The following is a 22760-nucleotide window of genomic DNA, read 5'->3' on the forward strand; positions in this document are numbered from 1 at the left end:
TTACTTCATCCAAAAATTATCATTCCAACCGCTTGAGACTTTCATTCATCTTCAAAGCGCGGATTAAAGGAATGGTTCACCTTAAAATTAAAATGTATCCCTTTAAGGTATAAAAAAAAATTATTTCTGTCCCTCTTTTTAAAGTCCATTCCACCAAAACTTTTGATGCATTTTAATAAGTTAATAAAGGATATTTATTTGAATCAAGTGGTTTAATCCAAGTGTTCTAAATAGACACAATTGCTTATATGATGAACAGATTTACTTTTAATCTTTTATGCTTTTATTCACATATAAACACTGATCAGAAAACAAATAGCAAGCACATGAAATATAGTAAATATAAGCTCAAATGTACATACTTCTTGAGGCAATTAAGTTTGGGTAGAATGGACTTTTTTAAAATGGAAATGGAGGAATCTTTCATTAAAAAAAATCTTCATTTTTGTTTTGAAGATGAACAAATGTTTAGAAAGATGAGTGTACTCTACAAATTTATAAGACCTAAGCCCCAGAGAGAATCTGTGGGGTATTGTCAAGCGGAAAATTAGAAAAAAAAAAAGATTTTATTTAATACACAAGTTTCACAATTTGAGTTGAATTACTGAAATAAATGAACTTTGCCATGACATTCCATTTTTCTTTTTTAGATGAAACTGTGTATGACTTATGTAGCATCAGACTTTCCTTTCAATAAAGTCACAAAATTGTTTTGATGACAACGGCAATTTATTATGAAGACTGGTCAGTCTTCATTTGAATTAAAACACCCATTTTTTTAAAGCCCTCTACTTTGGCACTTTCTGCATTCAGCAATCAATTAACAGAAGAAACAAAAAACGATAACACGAACATACAGTATGTGCATACTTAAAAAAAGCTACTATAACACATTCAAGTATATGTCAGCCTCAGTTCCATCATCTATATTATATAAAGACACTCATTCATTGAGTGTTTTGAAAAACACCACCTGAGAAATAGTTCTAGGTACATTAATAAGCTTAAATAAATACTAGCCTTGGCAATCTTGCAGCTGAAGTAATCTTTTGAGAGTTGAGATTTTAACAGTTTGGATGGTGTTACCTCATCTAATCTGAAATAAAATATTTTCTTCTAGTGCATTTTACTTACAATAAAGGGATTTGCTGAAAAGAGTTTGTGTCTGTGAGGTCTGATGGTGTAAAAGTTGATCTCATCTCATCTGGAAGTGCGAGGCACAGTGTGATGGGATGCAGCTTGTACGTATATGGTGACTGGTTGTAAATGATGTAGAATTTGGATGAAAAAGGATGGTGTGATCATTCCCCAAATCCTCAAGAGACAACTCAGCAGGACATATTTCATACCATGCAGGAAATGCCATTAAAATAACCTGCCTTATGTGAGAGGCCAATAATGAAAACAGTCTGGTTAGAAATGTCATGCTTTGGTATTATCTGTGCAGGTTAGGTTATGCAAGTGATGAATGCTACGAAATTAATGGCACCTTAAAGGAATAGTTCACTTGTCATTAAGAACATTGTATGTTCCACACACAAAATGTGCACTACATTGAATTTGTATTTTTGTGTGAATTATCCCTTTAAAATGTAAGACTGAAGATCAGAGAGAGAAGTGGAACTGCTACACATGATCAAGTCGCCATAAGAAAACAGCACAAAATTACCTCTGAATTCTCATGATGCATGAGCAGAGAGATTTCCAATATTTTATCTACAACAAACACATAGTCTATCAGTGTTAAATCAGGAGGCCTGTTAGACGTCCAGTCAAATCTAGCTTGTCCTTGTTCCCAATGTAAGATCTCCCAAAGTGGAGAAGAACTCCTCCATCTCGTTCTGAAGTAAGCGGTTGCGGGTCTCTGCATCCTCACGGGCTCGCTCAGAGTTACGGAGTTTAATTTCCAGCATGAGATACTTTTTCTTCTCCTGGTCCAGCTTCTCCTCTAGCCTCTCCATTTGGTTACGCATAGTGACACTTGATTCCTCCAGCCTTAGGAAGATATATTATGTACATTACATATGAAGATTTGTTTGATTTTGCAAACTAAATTTACATTTTGGTTTGTTCTTCACCCAAAATACTAATACACTATAAAAACACACTTTTAAAAAACATTTATTAATAAATTGGTCTTTATTGTAAGAGTTAAACTCTAATAATGTCTGTATATTAAAACTAAGATAGGAGAAAATATTTTATTGTCACCATAATATGTTAAGTCACAATGTAAGAAATACTGTTTCCGGGTCCAAGCCTCTAGTTGCTTCAGATGTTTATAAGCACAATTTATTAATATCACACAATTAAGCTCAGCTTTGAAAAAAAAAAAATCACAGCATACATAACAGTCTCTGGGCTCACGATTAATAATGATTAATAAAAGATGAATCACTGTCTGGCCAACTGAGATTTCACTTTTGGCATCTGATAGAGTGTTTGGACCCAGAAGCAGTAATATGTGCGCTTCTATTTATTTATTTATTTTTTGCAACCTGTCCCTCACATGAAGTCACAGCAATAAGGGACAACAATGCAATCAGTTCAAGATGTTTTAAGTAAACTTTATGAAGCCTAAAGACAAAATACTTATCATCAATGTGCTATGGATTTCACACGTACCTTTGTATTCGAGATTCGTAGTTGGCCTTCTGTTTCTTTAACTCGTCTTTCAACTCTGTTACCAGGCTGTTAAGTGCTGTCGTGTTAATATCAGTATCTCCTGTGACGTTCTCCGCGTCTTCTCCATTTCCGTTCTCACTGCAGCCTGCACTGCTCACACACATTTCCAGTGCTTCGCTGCTCTCAGTGACCTCCGAATTCCTGTCTTCACTTTGCCCTTGGACAGACCCTCCAGCTGACCAATCCACCTTCTCAGAGTTCAGTCCAGAGGGGTCACTTCCCACAGAGTCGGCCACTAAGATCTCACAGGAAGATGTGGACCAGGGCGTGCTCGCGACGCTGGGTACGCTGAGACTGGATGAGGTCACGTTGTCGTAAGTGGACAGACGGTGTGACAAGGCTGAATCCTTGCCCATGCGCTCTCCTGATGATGTACGGCGGTGGCTGCGCAGAGAGGAAAGCCCGTTCATCAACCAGTTGCCTGTACTGGGCAAGGTAGACACGTCCACAGACGAGCCCCCAATTTTTGCAGGCTGAGCACGTACCCCTCCGCTCTTGAAGGAGTATTTCCAGGAGGGGAGGGATTTCACCTGTTTGCTGGGGCTGACCGTCACCCCAGCTTTTCCCTGAGGTGTCATTTTGGCAGTGGTAGGGGCACCTGTATTGATATCTAAAGACGTGGCACTGCCACACACACTATCTGCCACTTTGGAGATCTGGCCCAGCGATGAGCAGTTCAGCATCTCCTCATCAGAGATCCACTCCACCATGCCTCGCTGACCTGGAAGACAACTTCCTGTCTGCTCGGAGGACACTTCTCCCTCAGTCCCCACATACAGACGCTCATGTTCACTGATCAACACCGTCATCAGCTGCTGAACCTGGGAGGTTCCTAATAATAATAATAATAAAATGTAAATAGCAACACTGTAAAAAAATGTAAGAATAATCAAACTGGCTGTACCAGGCATTTGAACTTAAATGATATCAAACTGATAAATATGTGACCCTGGACCACAAAACCAGACAGGTATATTTTGTAGCAATAGCCAAAAATACATTGGATGGGTTAAAATGACAGATTTTTCTTTTATGCCAAAAATTATTAGGACATTATGTAAAGATCATGTTCCATGAAGATATTTTGTAAATTTCCCATGATTAATATATATTTGATTAGTAATATTTCTTGCTAAGACTTCCTCAGATTCCAGATTTTCAGATATTCTCAATTTTAGACGAACTCACCTTCCATCATTGAAACAGGGTCCTCTACTTTAGGCCGAAGGATATTTGGTCCAAAAACTGTTGCAAGGTTCTGAACGCTCATCTTGTTCTCATTCGCGTGTGACTGCACCTCATCTAAGAATCTACAATGAATTCATACAGTGAATACAACACACATTCATTTATCATTCATTTAAATTAATAAGGGAATTGCTTCAACAACATCGCCATGTACAAGAAAGCTCAGGAGATGTTATATATTTACTTACTTGCAAATGTACTTTAACAAATTATAATTAGCCTGAGGAAGAGTGTTCACCTGCATCACAAGCTCACTGAGTCCCTTCAGAAGACACATGGGAACAAGACACATTACAAATACAGGAAACAAGGCTTTTGGTGATGGGGCTTTTCAAAACCACCCCTTAACTATATTTTAAAAAAATGTACTTGCAGATAATATCATATTAATGAAATAAAAATCTAATAAATTGTACATACATGTTCATGTTTCTAAACACATTGTAAAAATTTTAAATTAACAGTTTAGTATAGCGTTGTGAACTATAACACAAGTCCAGGGTTTTGGTAGCATGTCTTTTATGCGTTTTCTGAGGTTGAATTGACATTTCTAATCTTCTGTCATGCTTAAGTTTAGAGTAAAGCACTCATTTCACATGTAAAGTACTTGATTATAATTTTAACAGCACTGTTTTTTGATATTACATTAAATGTTCATATATTTTAAAGTAAAGTATATTTTAGTTTGCTTGTCAGAAGAAATTAAAAAATAAGAAATTCTGAAATTACAAATAAAGATGTAGATACAGTAAGTTCCACTTATGTGTCAAAAAGACTTTAAACTTCAATTACTTGCATTTAATATAAAAATGAAATACAATACGGTAACAAATTCTATATTATAAATAGCATACAATCAAGTTTCTGAAAAGAGTACACATTTAAGTATATTCTTTTAAAATGATATTATTTTAATGATAAATACTCTAATAAAACTCCTTTTTTGCAAGGACAAGCATTATTTAATTCAACTTCATCTCTTTGAAGACTGATGTATAGCAGACTCACCACTTCTTCATCTTTTAGCAGAAGCTGTGCACAGGTTAGAAAGTCCTCATATTTGTTAAAGGGGATCACAGGCTCTGGCAACTCCCTGAGGTAAAGCTTCAGGAGGGACGCCACTGTGTGAACGTCAGTGTTACTGAAAGAAGTCACACACAGGTCAGGGGGATACACAAATACATCAGTTTAGCTTTCCTGTCTAAACAATATTGTAAACTGGTCCAAGACACTGTCAAGCACCTAACAAGCATAAACCAACCTAGATATAGAAACTCATGCAGGTCTAAACTGGTAAAGCAAAGCATGTTTAAAACATCTTAACGCTCTTTATAACACTGATATCCACATCAGTTTAAATTGTTTCTATATAATCAGTTTATTGGACCCTCCAAAGAAAGCTGTTTGTCTGCATTTGACATCTGCTAATGCTTGAGTGCTACTCAAGTGCTTCTAGTGCTACTAGTTCATAACTGAAACTTGACATTATTTAGTAGAAATATTGATAAATTGCTTGTGCTTTTCTTCATTTGTAAGTCACTTTGAATGAAAGGGTCTGCGGAGTGATTAAATGTAAATGTAAAAGGAAGTTTTGAACATGTCTCACCTGTCAAACAGAGGTTTATCCCCACAGTCAAAAGCATCCTGCAGTTCTTTGACCAGGTTGGCCTGTCCTGGCATCCTAAAGAGACCTTCCTCTTTCAGACCCTGCTCCCGTATGAAATCCACACACTGCTCCACCAGCAGAGGGGCCAGTCGGGGTCCAAACTTTCTCTCATACTGTACTGTGTCCTCCAGGCGCTGGCCAAAGATACCTACAATAATACAAGAACCAGAGAAACATGTAAAAAGTGATATTGCATTATTACATTATCAAACTGTTAGAAATCAAAATATGCAAAACTCCAAAATGTACTCTTTCAAAGACAGTATCTGCAGTATCCTGTAATTCCTTGCAATAACCTACATCGTTTCTGCCTTGTATACTACAATCTTCAGCAAGCACACACAAGCCACGGTGAGCGAACAGACAAGACAGAGCTGTAACTTCAGGCATGAGACACATGACAGATCCCTGCTGGCAAGGGCAGCAGTCCACTTCAGGCACAAGTGAACAGTGATGCATGAGAATATGAGGGTGTGTGCACACCTGTTTTTGCCCTCTTTCATTGTAATGGTAATCCAGCCTAACAGAGAGTGTGGAGAGAATGTGGCATGAGTGCAAGCGATTACACCGAAATGTATCATATTGCTTAACCCATCAATGCCCAGATTTTTCCCAGCGATGTCTTGATTAAAATGATTTATACTATGATACTTACACTATTAAATATTCAGGATTATTTAAATAGACAACTAGTCATAGCAACGTTCCACAGGTGCTCATTCCGGCAGGACCACTGCTTGTATAACTCAGACCAATGATATTTTAGTTACTGTTATAGCATTTATTATTAGTCACATTTTTATTGTCACATTTGTGACGACGTCGGTCTGAATATCAAAGTATCAGAAATTATTTAGGGTAACTTAATGTAAACACATCTGTTGTAGGCTTATAGCATCCTGTAAATCAATAACAAGATTGAGATATATTTACAAGTGCATCAAGTTTGGCTTGAGAGGTGAGATTTGATGTGTAAGGGTGATGTTGAGTCTTGTTGATGTTGTGTCAATATAATCACATTACAATGGCTTCCTGTTGCAGATATTTAATATCATTAAAATTATATTCAAACGTTTGCCTTTATTCAGAGACTCCTAAAGAATCGGTATTATATAGGCTACCTGTAAAACAATGCCTAAAGACTCTGCCAGTGCTGTTTTTATTTCTGTGTGCCTGTATGTCAGCCATGCATTTACATTTACATTCATGCATTTAGCATATGCTTTTATCCAAAGCGACTTACAGTGTATTCAGGCTATACATTTTTTACCTAACATGGTAAAAAAAATGCAGCATGATATAAGTGTGCCAGATATAGATCACACTCTACCCAAACAATATGAGAATAGAAAACCAGACGTATGCTTGCTAGTTTAGTTTTCTTGTTTTCTTGACTATCTTGCCTCATAAGATAGAATACTTAGGTTTTATTTGTGTATGTGATAAGCTACCTCCTCCAAAGGGAGCCCAGATGACACGTCTAATGGCTTTGACCCAATCCTCCATGTCATTCTGGGAGTTTGCCATGAGCAGGAAAGCCTCATGGCTGAGAGCCGATCTGTCTTTCTCTCCTGCACAGCCTATGGAGACAGAGAGGGAAAAAAAGGACAAATAAATAATTTGATTGGTACTAATAGCATCCAGTCCCCTGACACTTGAAAGGACCAATAAATAACTAACATTTCATAATTGATTAAAAGCACATAATGCTATAGTGCTGAGGCATAATATAATTCATGATTGCTGGCATAGCAACAGCACATCAGCATATCAGAATGATTTCTGAAGGATCATGTGACACTGAAGAGCAATGACTCCTGAAAATTCAGCTTTACCACCACAGGAGTAAATTACATATTAAAATATTTTTTTAAATGTTAACATCATGACTGTTTATTGTATTTTTGATTAAATAAATCCAGCTTTGGTGAGCATAAGACACTTCTTTCAAAAAAACAAAAAATCTTACTTACCCTAAACTTTGGCATGGAACAAAATATATAAGGGCAGGCCATTTTATATTTATATTATAGTATAATTATTTCTACAATAATACTGTAATATTGTAATATTATCTAAACTGAGTATGGTTGTCTTTACAATATTTTTTATAGAATGCTCCACTAGGTGGCACCAAAGTCATGGGGAAACAGCACATAGACAAAACAGTGATTTCACTTTATGACATCATCCTTCATGCCAGACATTAACCATAGCAGCACAGGAGAACAGTGGTAATTCTTTCTAAAAGCAAGGACACATGAACTGAAATGACAATTGGAGAACCCGTCTTTTGAACTTAATTTTGAGCTGATTTTTCTTCATTTATTCATTCAAATGAACTAGAGTGGAAGAGTTCAAATTCAGTTGATTCTTTTGGATGGTTTTCAAAAGCCCAGCATGCTGTGTTAAATTCCTAGCATTATGGAACTGTGACTTCTTTTCATTTCCTTCCACAAACAGCCCTCCCTCTTCATCTACCCTAAAATATCTTCAGCATAAATTCTGTTTAACCTAGTTTTTGTGGATGGATGGTTCCATTATCGGTCTGAGCCTGGCTGCAGAATAAACTGAGTATTGTCAGGTAGCTAGTGGCTGTTTCAGACGACACACATAGGACTCCCTGAGGAATGCCTGACTGTCTCTGTCTGCATGTCTGAAAGACAGTGGGAGTGGGTGATGCATTGACTCTGTGTTTGTGCCCTTGGCAGATGCAGTTCCACTCCCTGTCTCTCGCATGACAATAATCAAAGACTTGACTTTGTAGAGAAGTAAGTGTGACCTCTTCACAAGACACAAGCTGTTGATTCTATTTGGACTGACCTTTATTTCTATTTAGAAATGGGCCTTTGACTTTGAAAGTAGATTTTTTTCCTCCACATTTGCTAACTGAACTATAACAGACATAGATGGGTGTAACTCTCATGTTTAGTTCGGTTAAATTTGACCAGAGAGGATTTTTTTAGTTATCGTTTTATAACATTGGACTAAAACTTACAGACTTTGCTTCACAGGGCATAAGAACTTGCCACCTTGTTACACCTGTGGTGTAAAAAAAATTGCTGTTAAATTTCTTGCTATATTATTACCAAAAATTGGATTCAACTTTTTATTCTTTTATTTTAAAATACAGATTTTGCATTTCTTTTTGCAACAGACAATGGGTCTGTGTGTGTGTGTGTGTTTTTTGTGCAATGAATCAATATGGTCAAATTTATCCACAAACAATGTTTTGTGTTTTTCTCTCAAAGTTGAGGTGCAAAAGTTTAGATAAATGAGGCCTACGACCAACCAATTCCAAAAAGAAATACAAAACTTGTGCTAACTGACAAAAAAAAAAAAAACAAGTTGACAATTTTTTTAAACCAAGATATAACATCAGGATGCCATTTCAATTATATAATATATATATAGTTTTAATTTATATTATCATAAATCTAAAAGTTTTATTTTATATATTCTTAAATATAACTGAAATCCATATGATATTGATGTTGAATTAATGAATTTGAGTGAATCTTGCTCATATTTGTGCACTAGTGGTTGAACATTTGTTCTGGTGTTGCAGGTACATCAGCCCTCAGATTTAGGTTTGTCTTGGTCCCTAAGGCACCAGTGGACACAGTTTTATTCTGTATTCCTGCAAGGCCAAATTCAAGGTCAGGAATAATCATCACTCAACATTCACAAAACACACTAATATCTGAATTCCCAGGATTTTAGATGTCCTTGCCGCCCCTTATCTGTCACCCAAAGCTAGGCTAAACTGCTCACATCAACATTCTCCTAGCGTGCATATCCCAAACAGTGATTTTACTATAACATTCAGCATATTTCCACGGGAAGGTCATGGATATGGACTATTTCTAAATTGAAGGACTGAACAGCGATGTGCATGTTTAGCATTCCGCTGGTGGAAAGAACCAAACAATGTCATGCCTTGCAGCCCACCCTTTACATGATGCATTGTTCAAGATAAAACATGTTCTTGGAAATTTCATCTCTTCAAGAGTTTTTCACTGGAACAAGACAAATTTTCTTCACTAATGTCCCATTAGTGAAATACGTCCGTTCTATCACTCTTAAAAAAAAAAATATTAATATAAAGTAATAATTACTTTTAGCTGTATTTGAGCACTACAATGCATTGTTTTGTTAAATCTTTGCACAGTAACAAAGATTTCCCACCTTGAATGAAATCACACTATAAGAGCTCAGTCAGCAGCTTTTAGGTGGCTGCCGCATATCTTCCTCTCTCATGTAGAGCAAAATGGGAGGCAACGCAAAGCCCAAGGCACAGTGTGCGGTTTGGCCAGCAGTAGACTGGGAGGATATCCAGCACGACAGGCCCAAGGCTTTCAGATGAAGATCTATATTTTAAATCCAGCACTTTGCAGACACACTTGCTTTCAGAGGTGAAAGTCTGTGCTTAACTTAATGAGAAAACTGACAGCAGGGTAAAGTTCAGCAAAACTTTTTATCAACAAACATCCTTTTTTTTTTTTTTGCTTAACATATGTATGTAATAACATATGTCTGGCTAACTGTCTCTCTCTCTGTGTATACAGTATATAATAATAAAAAAAAACATAGGAACCATTTAGTCGAGCATAACCAATCAGAACACCCCAGCAACCACGAAGAAAATCCCTAGTAAATGCCTAGAAAGCATCCGAAAAGCACGTAAACAGCTTACATTTCCTTTAATCGTCTTCAATGTCTCCTATATTTAAACTACACAAGACCTTGAAATGCACTTCCAGATGAGAATTTGTCAAGTCTAACAACCTTTCTTTTTTTCTTGTTGTATTGTGTTGCCTGAAATTCTTTTCAGAAACACTTAGTCTGGATCTAGAACATTCAGAATTGATATGCTATCTAGTTAAGAGTGGTCACAGACACATCCTCATCTTCTACAAATAACCGAACTAACCGCTAATTGCTAACACAATGTGTGTCAATTGTGTTTAAATTCTTGGTGATTACGCTAAAACTAAATCTTTACCACAAAACCAACATCCTCTAAACATCTACCATTTGGAAACTCTTATCAGTCCTGTTGGTTTAGCTCTCTCTGTGGGGCTGCTGTCTCTGGTTCTGATTATTGCAGATGAGAGCTGCTCTGTGGTGAGTTTCTGTTCTCCTGATGGGCCCCCACGACCCCCAATGGCTTCCTTATATTCTGACAGCCATTAGCTCTTCATGTGTGGCACAGCCCAGACAATCAACACTGTATCACAGAAGAGAATTACGTCAAATAAAAAATGTGCTTTAATGTATCAATCTAATGACTTGCCATAATACAAAAGGAAACATATAAAGATGTATATATGTTGCTAGCTTTATAAAACTCTCTTTAGCAAGGCATATTTAGAGCAGGAATTCAGACCCTTTGTCTTCTCAATTCTATGTTTTATGGTGTGGTTTTAGTTTTCAGTTTAATGGTTTCAGAATGTGAAAGGTCGCTTTAGCCAGGCTTTCTCAACTGAAAAGTTTTTGTAGATAATTGCAAGGATTATTCGGAACTATTGTGAACAGTTTTGTCTTGTGTAGAAAAAAGTGTAGCACAAGTACCCCTTCATTAATATAAAATAGCGTTCTTTGTATCTAATTTATTTAGGGATATCGTTTAGCATTATCATCATTATTGAAAATGGCCATTACACTTTTAAACTCAAATCTGCAGGTGAAAAAAAACAGAGTTTCCTTTCAAACTGAATTAATGTGAGAAACATAGAATCTGCTATTTATAACTACACTTGGTTTGAAGATGGTTTGAATGGCTAATTATCAAATGGGAATAAAAATGTAAAATAGTGATGATAATATTGTTGGGGGGTGAGTGAAACAAGTTCATAGCAAGTACATATACTGTACTCATACCATTAAAAAAGTTTGGAGTCAGTAAGATTTTTTTAAAGAAATTAATACTTTTATTTGACAGAATGCATTTAATTGATTAAAAGTGGCAGTGAAGACATTTATTATGTGATTCTACAGAATTTGATTTCTATTTCAAATACATTGCGTTCTTTTGAACTACACTATTTGTTAAATAATCCTAAAAAAGCAGTACTTTTTTTTTTCAAAGCATGACAATTTCAGCTTTGATATCACAGGAATACATTATTTTAATATGTATTCTTTGTAAACTCTTTGCAAAGTTTGCAATGTTCTTTGTTAGTCGTGTTTTGTTTAACGAAGCAAGTCTGCACATCTTGGAAACTACTCAAGTACACCATGAGGAATGGTGGTTGTCCTGGTTGGGAACTGCTGCATGAGATCATGAAATCTGTAAATGCACATCAGTATGACAGAATATCACAAAGAAACATCTGTATTGTTACCATCGCAATCATTTAGGAACTTCATTCGAAATGTGAATCTAAACGAGCGAGGAAAGGGTTAAAGTGTCAGTTTCAGATCAGAGAGCAGACGAACACCTTTCAGCATAGTTCAGGCAAAATTACAGGCCCTCACATTCATGCAAGACTACCTCACCAGCAGCAGCAGCTCCCCTCCTCAGAGCCTGTTCCAAAAATACACGGCTCACAAAGCCACAGCTTCCTGGATCTTTTTCATGCTTTTGACACTCCAGATGTTACAGACCTTACAACCCACAGCTGGATCCAACATAGATGATTTACAGGTTAAAAAACAAAACTCCCATCGTCCATAAATTCCTACCTTGCTATAAACGCCGTACTGTACTGTCACCACGGTAAATCTCATCTATCGATCCATACAAGTTGCTGTTTTAATGAGGAATGTGTATTCTTACCCTTAGCATGAACAGATCGGTGCTCCTGCAGCTTGCGGCAACCGAGCCCCATGTTGGCACGCGGGCGCCAAAGAGGGCAGCGCTACAGCTGTGCCATGTTAGTCACATCTCTGGCCCTCCTGGAAGGTGAATATGCAACATAGGTGTGTGCCAGGGGCGTGCGATTGAGTAAGAGAAAACAGAGAAAGGAGAGGAAAGAAAGTGTGCATGGGACGAAGAAAGATAAACAGAATAGAAGAGAAAAAATGAAAAGAGAAAGAGAGAACGCCAAGAACCCCACAGTACCATCACCGCCAGAAACCCGAAAAACAAGTCCTCCGTCTGCTTCATTCATTCATTAAAAAAGAGTTGCTGTGTTCTCTTTTCTTCAACCTTTTTCTTCCCCGCCCCCCTGGTCTGTCAGACTCGCCCTCGCTCACCCTCATGAGCGGAGCCACCACAGTGCTCATCTTTGCCAAACACTGCAAACATCCCCCTCCAAACACAAACAGACTCAGCTAATCAATCTGTGTGTGTGTGTGTGTGTGTTTGGGGGGTTGATGTCTTCTCATGGCGGGGCCGGTTGAACATTTCTGCAAGCCTGATGCACAAATCTCTGCATGTTCCCTGGATCTTTTCCCCCTATTAAATCTAACAGCTTATTAATTAAAACTTCCCCTCTTTGAAGACATTTCGAAGACCACAAGGGGCTTTGTGTGTTACACAGATGCTTTTATTGCACATTGCCAGAAGGCTTTAGATCAGAGCTTTTAACGTACCAAACTGCAATCTTCACAGACAGAGCGTGATGCTTCTGTCAGCTGTAAGGACATGCTCAGATCAGACCTCCCTACTCCAGTCTTGCTTTTGTGTCGAGAGCAAGCGTAAATAGAGCCATTGTTTGAGCGACTGATATAAAAAGACCAGGACTTATGGAAAGCGGGTTTAGTTTGGTGTACTTAACAAAACAGCATTATATGCAGAAGCTCACTGTGTCCACCTTGCAAAAGGATTATAGCGGTGACAATAATAATGTATGCAGTACAGAATAAAAGAAAAATATTTTAATGAAGGCCAGTGCAGAATCTCAACCACTAATGCATGCTTCATTCTCAGCAGAAGTTGCTAAGACTTGCCTTTTGTTTGGCCTATTTTTAAGAGCTATTCTTTCTCTAAGTCCTAAGACTCTCGGAAACAAGGGATTTAGCCTTTATTCACTTTTAGTCTTAATTTCAATAATCTTGGATGCAAGACCACCAAGACACATCAGAGGTTTTTGTGTCCACTCTTCATGCAAAACAATCAATGACTTCTCAGTTTTCATTTTTGCATTTTTGTATTATATGATAACAGAAAGTTCAAATGAACAGCATTTATTAAAATTAGTAATAATATGTAAGATTACACATTTTTACTTTCACTTTTAATTTAAAGCACCCTTGCAAGTATTAATTTCTTTCTGTCTTTTTTTTTTTTACTTACTGACTTAAACTTTTGAATGGTGGTAACATTAATGATTTATTCATTTTCTTTCTTTTTACCTTTCATTCCATCATGTACTTGTCCATGCTTAGATTTTGCTTCAGCATGAAATTAAAGTATTAAAGTTAATTAAAGTATTAAAGTCTCAGGAAAGAATACAGACACCTCAGTCCTGAATGCCAAGTGAAGCCACGTGTTTGTGTAGGTTGAACTTTTATGCTCAGGTTTGACTGCTGTAGCAACAGCTTGTGATATTTACTTGTTGTAAATGAAAGAATTCTCTCATCAGTCATTTTATGAAGAAGACGGGAGAGAGTCTGAGCGTTGCTAAGCACCTAAATAAAATATCCTTGTAAAAAGACAACAGCATTTCACTATAACACCACCAAAGCTATAAAAACTTGACCGTAGTGGATGAGTTTCATAATGCAAACTGATTTTCATATAGCATTTCTGCATAGGATGGGAATAAAAAACCTGACCGCTAGGGTCACAGATACATGGAAATAAAAAGTCCAGCTGTCATGCTTCAAACTACTTAGAGTGTATATGATTTTCTAATACTTGACAGTTAATGATTGCTTTCAATGGTTTCAACACAAGCAGCTGTGTCACTAAATGTATCTTGAAGGTCTCATTAGGCATGTGTCACTGCTGTGGACCACACAGGAAAATGTGTATCAGTTTCACCCATTTAGACTTTATTTTAAATCAAGGACCACCTGCAACAGCTCATGTTATCCTGACACTCCATACTGAATTCAAGGTCAGCTGGGTCACCTCCTTAGCTTATGAGATGTTGGGTCAGGCTGTGCAGAATGATGAGATATCTGGAGGTTCCCAGAGTACATGTAAACAGTAGATGCATCAGCAGAATCTGTCCCACAGGAACATACTGCTGCATCTGTAGCATAACCCATGTGACGCCACGGGGTGGATTGTTTGCTTGAATCGGAATTCAGGCTAATCGTATATTATTCCTGATATGCGACACTCAAAACAAATTAGATGGATTAATACACAAATAATCCAGATGAATGACTCAACAAAAACTTTACATTGTGGGTAATTATAAAGGTACCATTTGATACATTTGACCTCAAACAGTGGGTCCAAACAGCAGAATCGACTAGTGGAGACAATGTACTAACTAATCATTTATTTCCTTTTTTGTGTGTCATACATTTTTTGGTTGAATTTTGAAAAGAGTCAAATGAAAACAATTCAGATTTTCAATAAGGTCTCAGACTCTTTAACTTTACTGTAGGTGGTCAGCATTTTGTATTGGATTTTAGTCTTCACAAATGTCCTTCATGTATCCTCAGAGGACATCTAATGCCCTCTAGTGATTGATTCTGGTAATGAGGAAGCTGTATTTCATCAGTAACAATATGGAAGCCGCTGCTCAGAGAATGCATACACAGTGCCTTATTTATTATCTTGCTTTACCATTATATTCCTCCTTGAGTGACAAGTAGGATGAAGAGTTTAAGTAAGAATATAAAATATAACATGCACAGATTATTCCTTGATGCCATAAGGCTTTAAACGCTTTATTAAATCAGACCACAGAAGATTCTGGTAAATGTAATTATCTCCTACCTGGAACTATTTCAAAAAGGTGCCGCCCAGGTTCATCAGGATTGGCTGTCAGCTCGTTGACTTGACTACCCTGCAACGGGATACATCCCTGGAGGGAAAAAGAAAGAAAAGATTTCTTTAAGCAGTGAAAGCAGGTCTGAAGGGCACTTTTTAGAACAATTTGTGTTCATTCCGAACAGTTTTCTATAATTTTAAGAAGTTGTAAATGAACCATTTCTCCTCAGGGATAACTGGAGTTTAGTGTTCCATTAGGCTACTGTAATTTGATAATTGATTTGTTGTGCTAATAAGCATGTGCGGGGCACACCTTAAGGGCAGATAAGGCAGTGAGGGATTATAGTTCTCTGTTGTGTGCATGGCCCAATTTTACGCTGTAATCAGCAATGCTGAGTCATGCACAATTAGACCCAACCACAGTCCAATGATAAATTATGCACCAGCCTCCTTTAGCTCATCCTACATTCTTCGCCCGCCCCAGCATTAACACAGCGATGCAAGTTCTCATTGCTTGACTAAAATTCCTCTCTGCCATTCAGCTGCAGTTAAATGAGATTTCAGAGGGTATGCATTGATAAGGGTAAATGCTTATAGGTTTACTCACTCAAATGCAAGCTGGGTACATTTATACAGCAGAGATTGAATTTAGCTGGGATGGAGATTGGGTGGGGGTGGAGAAAAAGAGCAGGAGCATTACAGGGAGTTTACAGGCTCTAAAGGAGAATAATGCCAGCTGAAGGATGGATGAGCTAGAGTCAGCCGTATATTCTGAGGAAAGTCATGCTGCATTAGGGGTCACAGGTCGGCCGCTCTGTATCTGCTAAATGCTTTGACTTACACTACAGCCAAGCAGGAGGGCATGCTGTTTCCAAATTAGTTTGTCAGGCTAACAGCATGCTGATGTCATCCTGGTGTAATGGAGACACTGAAGAGGATAAAGCTTTTTATCCCAAAGCTATGCTGGGAATGAAGCACTAGCATATTTATTATATATATATATATATATGTATATATATATATATATATATATATATATATATATGTATATGTATATATATATATATATATATATATGTATATATATATATATATATATATGTATGTATATATATATATATATATATATATATATATATATATATATATATATATATATATATATATATATATATATATATATGTATATATATATATATATATATATATATATATATATATATATATATATATATATATATATAAGATGCTTAAATCAGTAAGATAAATAACATATTGATTTTTTTAGAGTTATTGATCAGATATGAAATAATAAGTCAAGGTCAATTATTTTTTAAACCTATTTTTACAACATTAACTGTCACCTTGTTTAGACAACAGGGACATATTTTATTTTGATTAATGTGACTGAAAGACAATTTTATATTCCAGATAAATTATATAGTAATAAACAACCTGTCGTTATTTTTGTTCTCAGGTTGCTCTGACGTCTTCCCACTGTACCTGTGGTTTGGTTTCCTCCTCATCTTTGTAGAAGAAGAGCTGGTCAGTTCTAAGCACAAACCAGCGCAGCTGCCAGTTCTTCATGATGCTGCGCTGTTTCTTAAGCCAGCCTGCTTTCAGAGCCCTGTCTTGGAGGCTGGGGGACGATGGCCTGCTGGAGCCGCGGGAGAGCTCCCCCATGACCATGCTCTTAGACCTGGCTGGAAAAGTAAACACAAATATGCACACACATTCCAACATGTTAGGACATATTTCATGTCATATTTACAGTAGATTCCCATTTTGCTCATCTGAGTGAATTAGACTCTACTAGTCTGGACAAGTATATACACAGAAACACACATAAATATGCATAAATGCAGTTGGCAATGCAAGCAATTTGCCCACCAGAGCTGAAAACAAGATGTATCATGCATGCTTTATGACAGGCTTCTCAGTGATGCAAAAGCCAATTTTTTTAGCTTATTCATGAATTTAAATTCCCCTTATTTTGACCAGGGACAGCCACAAACCACAGCAAAGCAGATCAGATTGGCCAGCTGTTTTTGAGAGGCATGCCCAGTGTCACAAGCAGCTGCTTTATACTTGTGGGCCGGAAGAGAAAAAAAAATCTATCCTTGCTTTCCTGTGTTCTGAGAGCAGCAGGATAGCAGTAAACATGAGAGTGCACTCCCAAGCTTTCCTCATACAGCCATGTTTAGATCACTCTGGAACGCCCTCTTTTTTCCTCTCGTCTCACTGATCTTATTTGTCAAGTCATGACTGTTTTTTTTTCTTTCTAGTCTTTATCAGAGTGGCCTGGGATATTCCCTCTATGCAGTTTTTTCATATTAAGATGTATGTAAAATTAACAAATTATTTTTATTTATTTTTATTTATTTTTGGAAATCAAACCATATTACCATGTTATCAAATTTGCACAGTGAACATTCATTTTAAATAATTTTATGTATTACTTTAATTTTAATGCCAATTTAATGTTTTAATGCTAATAAAAAAGAATTGTTGCAATTATACTTTATTTATATACTAATATATAAATTTTTTTATATATTTAGACAAAAAACATTTTTTATTTTGTTCCTTCTTCGACTTAAAGTTTTTTAACATTTTATTGGAAAAGTATTCGAATATCATTCGAATATTCTAATATTATTAACAATCAAATTTCCAATATTAGTTTCCATTCTGTTAGATTTTTTTTCTAACACAAGCCAGTTCCTCAGTGACATCATCCTCCAGGATGTGAACATCAACACAAACATCAGTAATAACAATGTATTTAATAAACTGTGTGATTATGTTTATTGTGTGTAAACTGTGTGATTATGAAATTATGATTTTTTTGTGGTTTGTCTCACTGTTAAACATTCTGCCCTGCTTTATGAAATTACATATATTATTATTATTATTTTTTTACAAACATTGTATTATATATATATATATATAAAAGTAACAGCATCATGCCACATGTAAGTGAAATCTCGTAAATCAAATACTCAAGCTATAATTACACTTCCTTAAATTTCAACACAAGTATATTGTTTTTTTCTGTTGTCCAGAGTTGAAAAGGTACTGCATAACAGCACTGACCTGACTGCTCCTCAGTCTCTCTGCCTGAATGAAGGGCTGCAAATGCTGCCACTCTGATTCAATCACAGTAAGTAATGGAGGCCTCATCAGTGTTAATGTACACCTCACAGTCTCGTGGAGAGAAAGAGTGAGAGAGCACAAATGGGACAAGGAGGGTGGGGGAAAAGCCCCTAAAATCATCTTGCCCTTTGAACAACAGTCTCCAGGGACACACAAGGTGTATTTTCCTATTACCCATAAACCTGATGGCCAACTCTCAATAACACAGAGGTTGCCAAACGAGCAGAACATTCACATTCAACATCAGAATTTTCCTCCATTTGTCTGATTTTAGGCTCTTGTGACATGCTCAGTCTAAAAATAACGGAAGTCTGACCAGACCCATGCATATTTTATTCAGACTAATTTTTTTTTGGAATGACAAAATAGCCTTTTTTATGTGTCTGCTCCTTAAATATTCTTTCAGGGCTTTGGTACTGAATTTGAAGACTTGCTAAAAATGATTAAGAATTAATATCAACAATCAATCTCTGCCTAAAATGATCATTGAGCTTAAAATAGCCCTGTAATAGAGTTTCGTACAAGACATGTTTTATGAGGACACCTTGAGTATGGCACGAGGAACAGAATAGTAATTAATTTTATGTAGCTTCTATTGGTTTGGATTATTCCTTATAGTTCAACTAATCCAGCTTTATTAATAACATCTCGTAGTTTACAAAAATAAATATATGCAAGTGAATAAATAGATCCATTATGACTTAATTTTTTTTCCACTTGTACTGCCAAAAACATCTGAAGTTTTAAAATGAATGTTAACATGTGATGTATTAAAAGAAAATCTAATTAAATTGTTTTAAATAGATTTAAATATAAAATAATTCTGCTATCTATCTACCAGTCCTACGTCCTGATAACAAATTCTGCATAAGTACAGCACAAAACTGAAAGCCTATTGTCAGTCGACCAAATGTTCCTACACTAAGAGTAAAATATCAGAGAAGTCAGCAAATGAAACCTGGCAGTGTCTTTGAGCCTGCTGTGCTGGAATATGTGCTGCAGCCGCTTAAAACACAGCAAACCCAATACCCTCATCAAAAGTGACACAATCCATATGCAAGATGACAAATGCAGAGCCCAGCAGACAGACAGTGTACTTCAAATGCTCCTGTTTGGTTTATGTTGCACAGCAGGCAGAAATCAATCCACAAATAGCCTTTTACTGCTGAAGCAGACAAGTCTATTCTCCAGGAGAAATAATCAGGAAAAACCATGCAGTTATCAGTTCAACTTTAAAAATGATATTGCGCCCGTATTTTGCAGCATGGAATTGATCAATGGTAACATTGTACAATAAGGTTCAATTAGTTACTGCAATAGGTATGATAAACTAACAATGAAGTATCTTCATTGCATCAACATTTATTAATCTAGGTTAATGTTCATTTATAAATACACTAATGTCCATTCATAATACTTTATTTATACAACTGTTAAAAATCCATTAATATATGTGGACATTTACATTAACTTAACATAGTTCATAATTTACTTTATAAGCCCTGATGTTATAGCAGGGTTTTACTCATGCAGGTGAAACTGTTCGACATTCAGCTGTTATGATTTATTACACCTGCAAGTGTCGAAACTACAATTCATCATAGACCAAAAATAGCACGTAGGTAGAGTTCATGTACAGAAAAAATGGCATGGCATTATAATGTTCACAACTATTCTTGACTTGTCTGCATCGTGTACTGTACACTCTTGAAAATAAAGGTTCTTTATTGGCAATGATGTTTCTATGAAGAACCTTTAACATCATGGAAAATTTCCATTCCACAAAAGGTTTTTCATGGTAAACAAACAAACAAACATTCTTATTATTAAAATCTTGTTCACATTAAGAAAAAAAAAAAAACTGTTCTGTGGGGAAACCAAAAATCATTCTTCTACATTGCTACAAAAAACACCTTTATTTTTAAGAGTGTATGAAAAAAATCCCACTATGAAATATCAGGCACGATCAGCATGTGATCCGAATCATGACTTCCTGGTTAAGGAGTGTGACACAAAGCCAAAGACCACTTACACTCATTAACCACTAATCAAGCTGAAAGATGTTACCAAGCAACCGCCCAGTCTATTGGAGCACTGCCACGGAGCCTGAGAAATATCCAGCCCATCACTGAGCTGTGAGATCAGCGGACTGGTGGAGCAGGAGCCGGTACTGAGCGCAGCTAATGCAGCCAGAAGAGGGTGTTGCTACGGATGGGAACACAGGACACTGATGCTGAGAAACAGCCGTGAGAATTAAAGGTCTTACCTCTCCTGGACTGTCTTATCTTGGGACTTAGCATGGTGTTCATAGCTGAGCAACACTGTCCTCCATCCACATGTTGGGATCCGCACTCTACTCTCCTCCTGAGCCTCGCCCTGTTGCACCTCTTCCGCCTGCTCTGGACAGCATCTGTCTTCCTCCCTCCCTTCCCCTCTCTCTCTCTTTCTCTCTCTCCCCTTTCATGTCCCACTGGCCCACTGCACAGAGCAGCACACTTCCTGGGCCCCTCCCACTCTCATCATGCAGAGGCAGCCGGAGGAGATAGACCTCTTGCACACTCTCATAGCCCTTACCCATAATGCATTATTTATCCCACACCACCCAAATTAATTCCACTCTGGACCAGCCATTAAAGGCCTGGATGATTACACTCAATAATTCAGTGAAGCAGAAACAGAAGGGCTTCTGCCATTTATCCCCCTTCGCTGTCCCTCCTAATTGGCTCTTTAGTATAGTGACTGTATCTGCATGTGCTTTTGTGTACTATTTAGTTAGACTTCTGTATTTCCCTCCTTTACTCTACGTTAGTTGTTTCCAGTCAAGGTTTTACTCATTGCAAATCACTTCCAAAAACGAAACAAAAACAGATGTTAAAGGGTTAGTTTGGCCCAAAAAAATACAATTATGTCATTACTCACTCTGATGGGTTAAAAACCCATATGCTATATATTTTTTTTTTTGTCTACCACAAAGTGTATTTTTGAAGAATTTAAACTTGAATGTCATTTATGAAAAGAGCAGAATATAAACTTTCAAAATATAATGTAAACAACATGGGGGTGAATAAATATACAATTTTTATTTTTAGGTACACTTTTTATTCATAGCTACTTTGATAAAAAATAAGTTTCCTAAAATAAATTCTGTCACACTTTTCATCCACGTTACATGTATTGCATTTCACAACAGATGCCACAGTAACAATAATTTGACTGCAGTGAATGTACATAGTGAATATACAGTATGTCAAAGGGTTTGAGAATTCATCTAAAAAGTTTATGCTGAAAGACGCATAGTAAGAGCTAAATAAACCAAGCCTCTTATTAATTAGGAATTCAATTAAGCATCTAGAATATACTACATACATAGTCATAGTTTGTATACATTTTATGACCTGTGTTACTCATAGTCAAGTTAAAAGAGATGTTGAAAATAAATTACTATAAGAACACTTTCAGTCAAATAAGTCAAATGAATAAAAAAGTAACTTAATTACCTAAAAATCTCAGTTGTCTCTCCATCGTAGTAAACAATCCGAGTTGTACATTAGGGCTTATGATTTAGCTTAGTCATTTATGGCATTTGAAACTAACTGCTTTAAATATCCTTGTAAGTAAAAGGAGAACCAATAGTGGTTCTCAGAAGAAACATGGTCCCTCTGATACAAACACTATGAGATCAGTGTTTTTTATATTCACTACTCTAGATTAACTAAAGTCTAGCTAAAAATATGTACTTAACTGCATAAAAAAGGGAAAATTTACAAAAGCGGAGAGCTGTAAAATCACTAGAAGGTTGGTAGACTGACGGAGACATCTAAGGAAATGACAACTGCTAATGGAGAAGTGAAAACAGCAGTGCAGTGTGCATGTGCCTCTTATTATGGCCTTATATGTCAGTTAGCAGGATGTTTTCTTAAACTTAGTACTGATTACACAAATTCAATAAATGAAGAGCAATAATATCAAGTAGGGTAAAGTGGTATGAAGAACATTATTACTTTATGGAATCGAGCCCAGGGCAGTGTAAAATGTGTGATTGTCCTGGAAAAGTCATGTAGTGTTAAGTGTAAATACAGATAAAGGAGGAAAATTCTTTTTAAATGAACATCTAAATGTAATTCGGACTCCAAGTAAGCCTGCAACTATCATTAAAATACAATTGTC

The 22760-nt window shown here is 36.5% G+C and overlaps 1 protein-coding gene across 4 annotated transcripts; it reads right to left on the minus strand.

The window, feature by feature from the left end:
* Positions 1–707: 707 nt before the first annotated feature.
* On the minus strand, positions 708–22708 carry arhgap22 (Rho GTPase activating protein 22). Of its 4 annotated transcripts, none has more exons than XM_052572426.1 (10): positions 22091–22708; positions 16941–17140; positions 15444–15531; positions 7051–7179; positions 5540–5747; positions 4942–5074; positions 4122–4195; positions 3874–3995; positions 2626–3517; positions 708–1995 (listed from the first exon to the last, which is right to left on the minus strand). In XM_052572426.1, the coding sequence occupies exons 1-10, from the start codon at positions 22113–22115 to the stop codon at positions 1779–1781; spliced, it is 2088 nt and encodes a 695-aa protein (XP_052428386.1). In that variant the 5' UTR covers positions 22116–22708; the 3' UTR covers positions 708–1778. The 4 variants fall into 4 exon arrangements, with proteins under 4 accessions (XP_052428386.1, XP_052428385.1, XP_052428387.1 ...); XM_052572425.1 differs by having other exon boundaries at positions 20860–22708; XM_052572427.1 differs by lacking the exons at positions 15444–15531; positions 16941–17140; positions 22091–22708 and adding exons at positions 12381–12499; positions 12666–12766.
* Positions 22709–22760: the final 52 nt, after the last annotated feature.

The sequence above is a fragment of the Carassius gibelio genome, chromosome B13, assembly GCF_023724105.1.
Source record: "Carassius gibelio isolate Cgi1373 ecotype wild population from Czech Republic chromosome B13, carGib1.2-hapl.c, whole genome shotgun sequence".
Lineage (NCBI taxonomy): Eukaryota > Metazoa > Chordata > Actinopteri > Cypriniformes > Cyprinidae > Carassius > Carassius gibelio.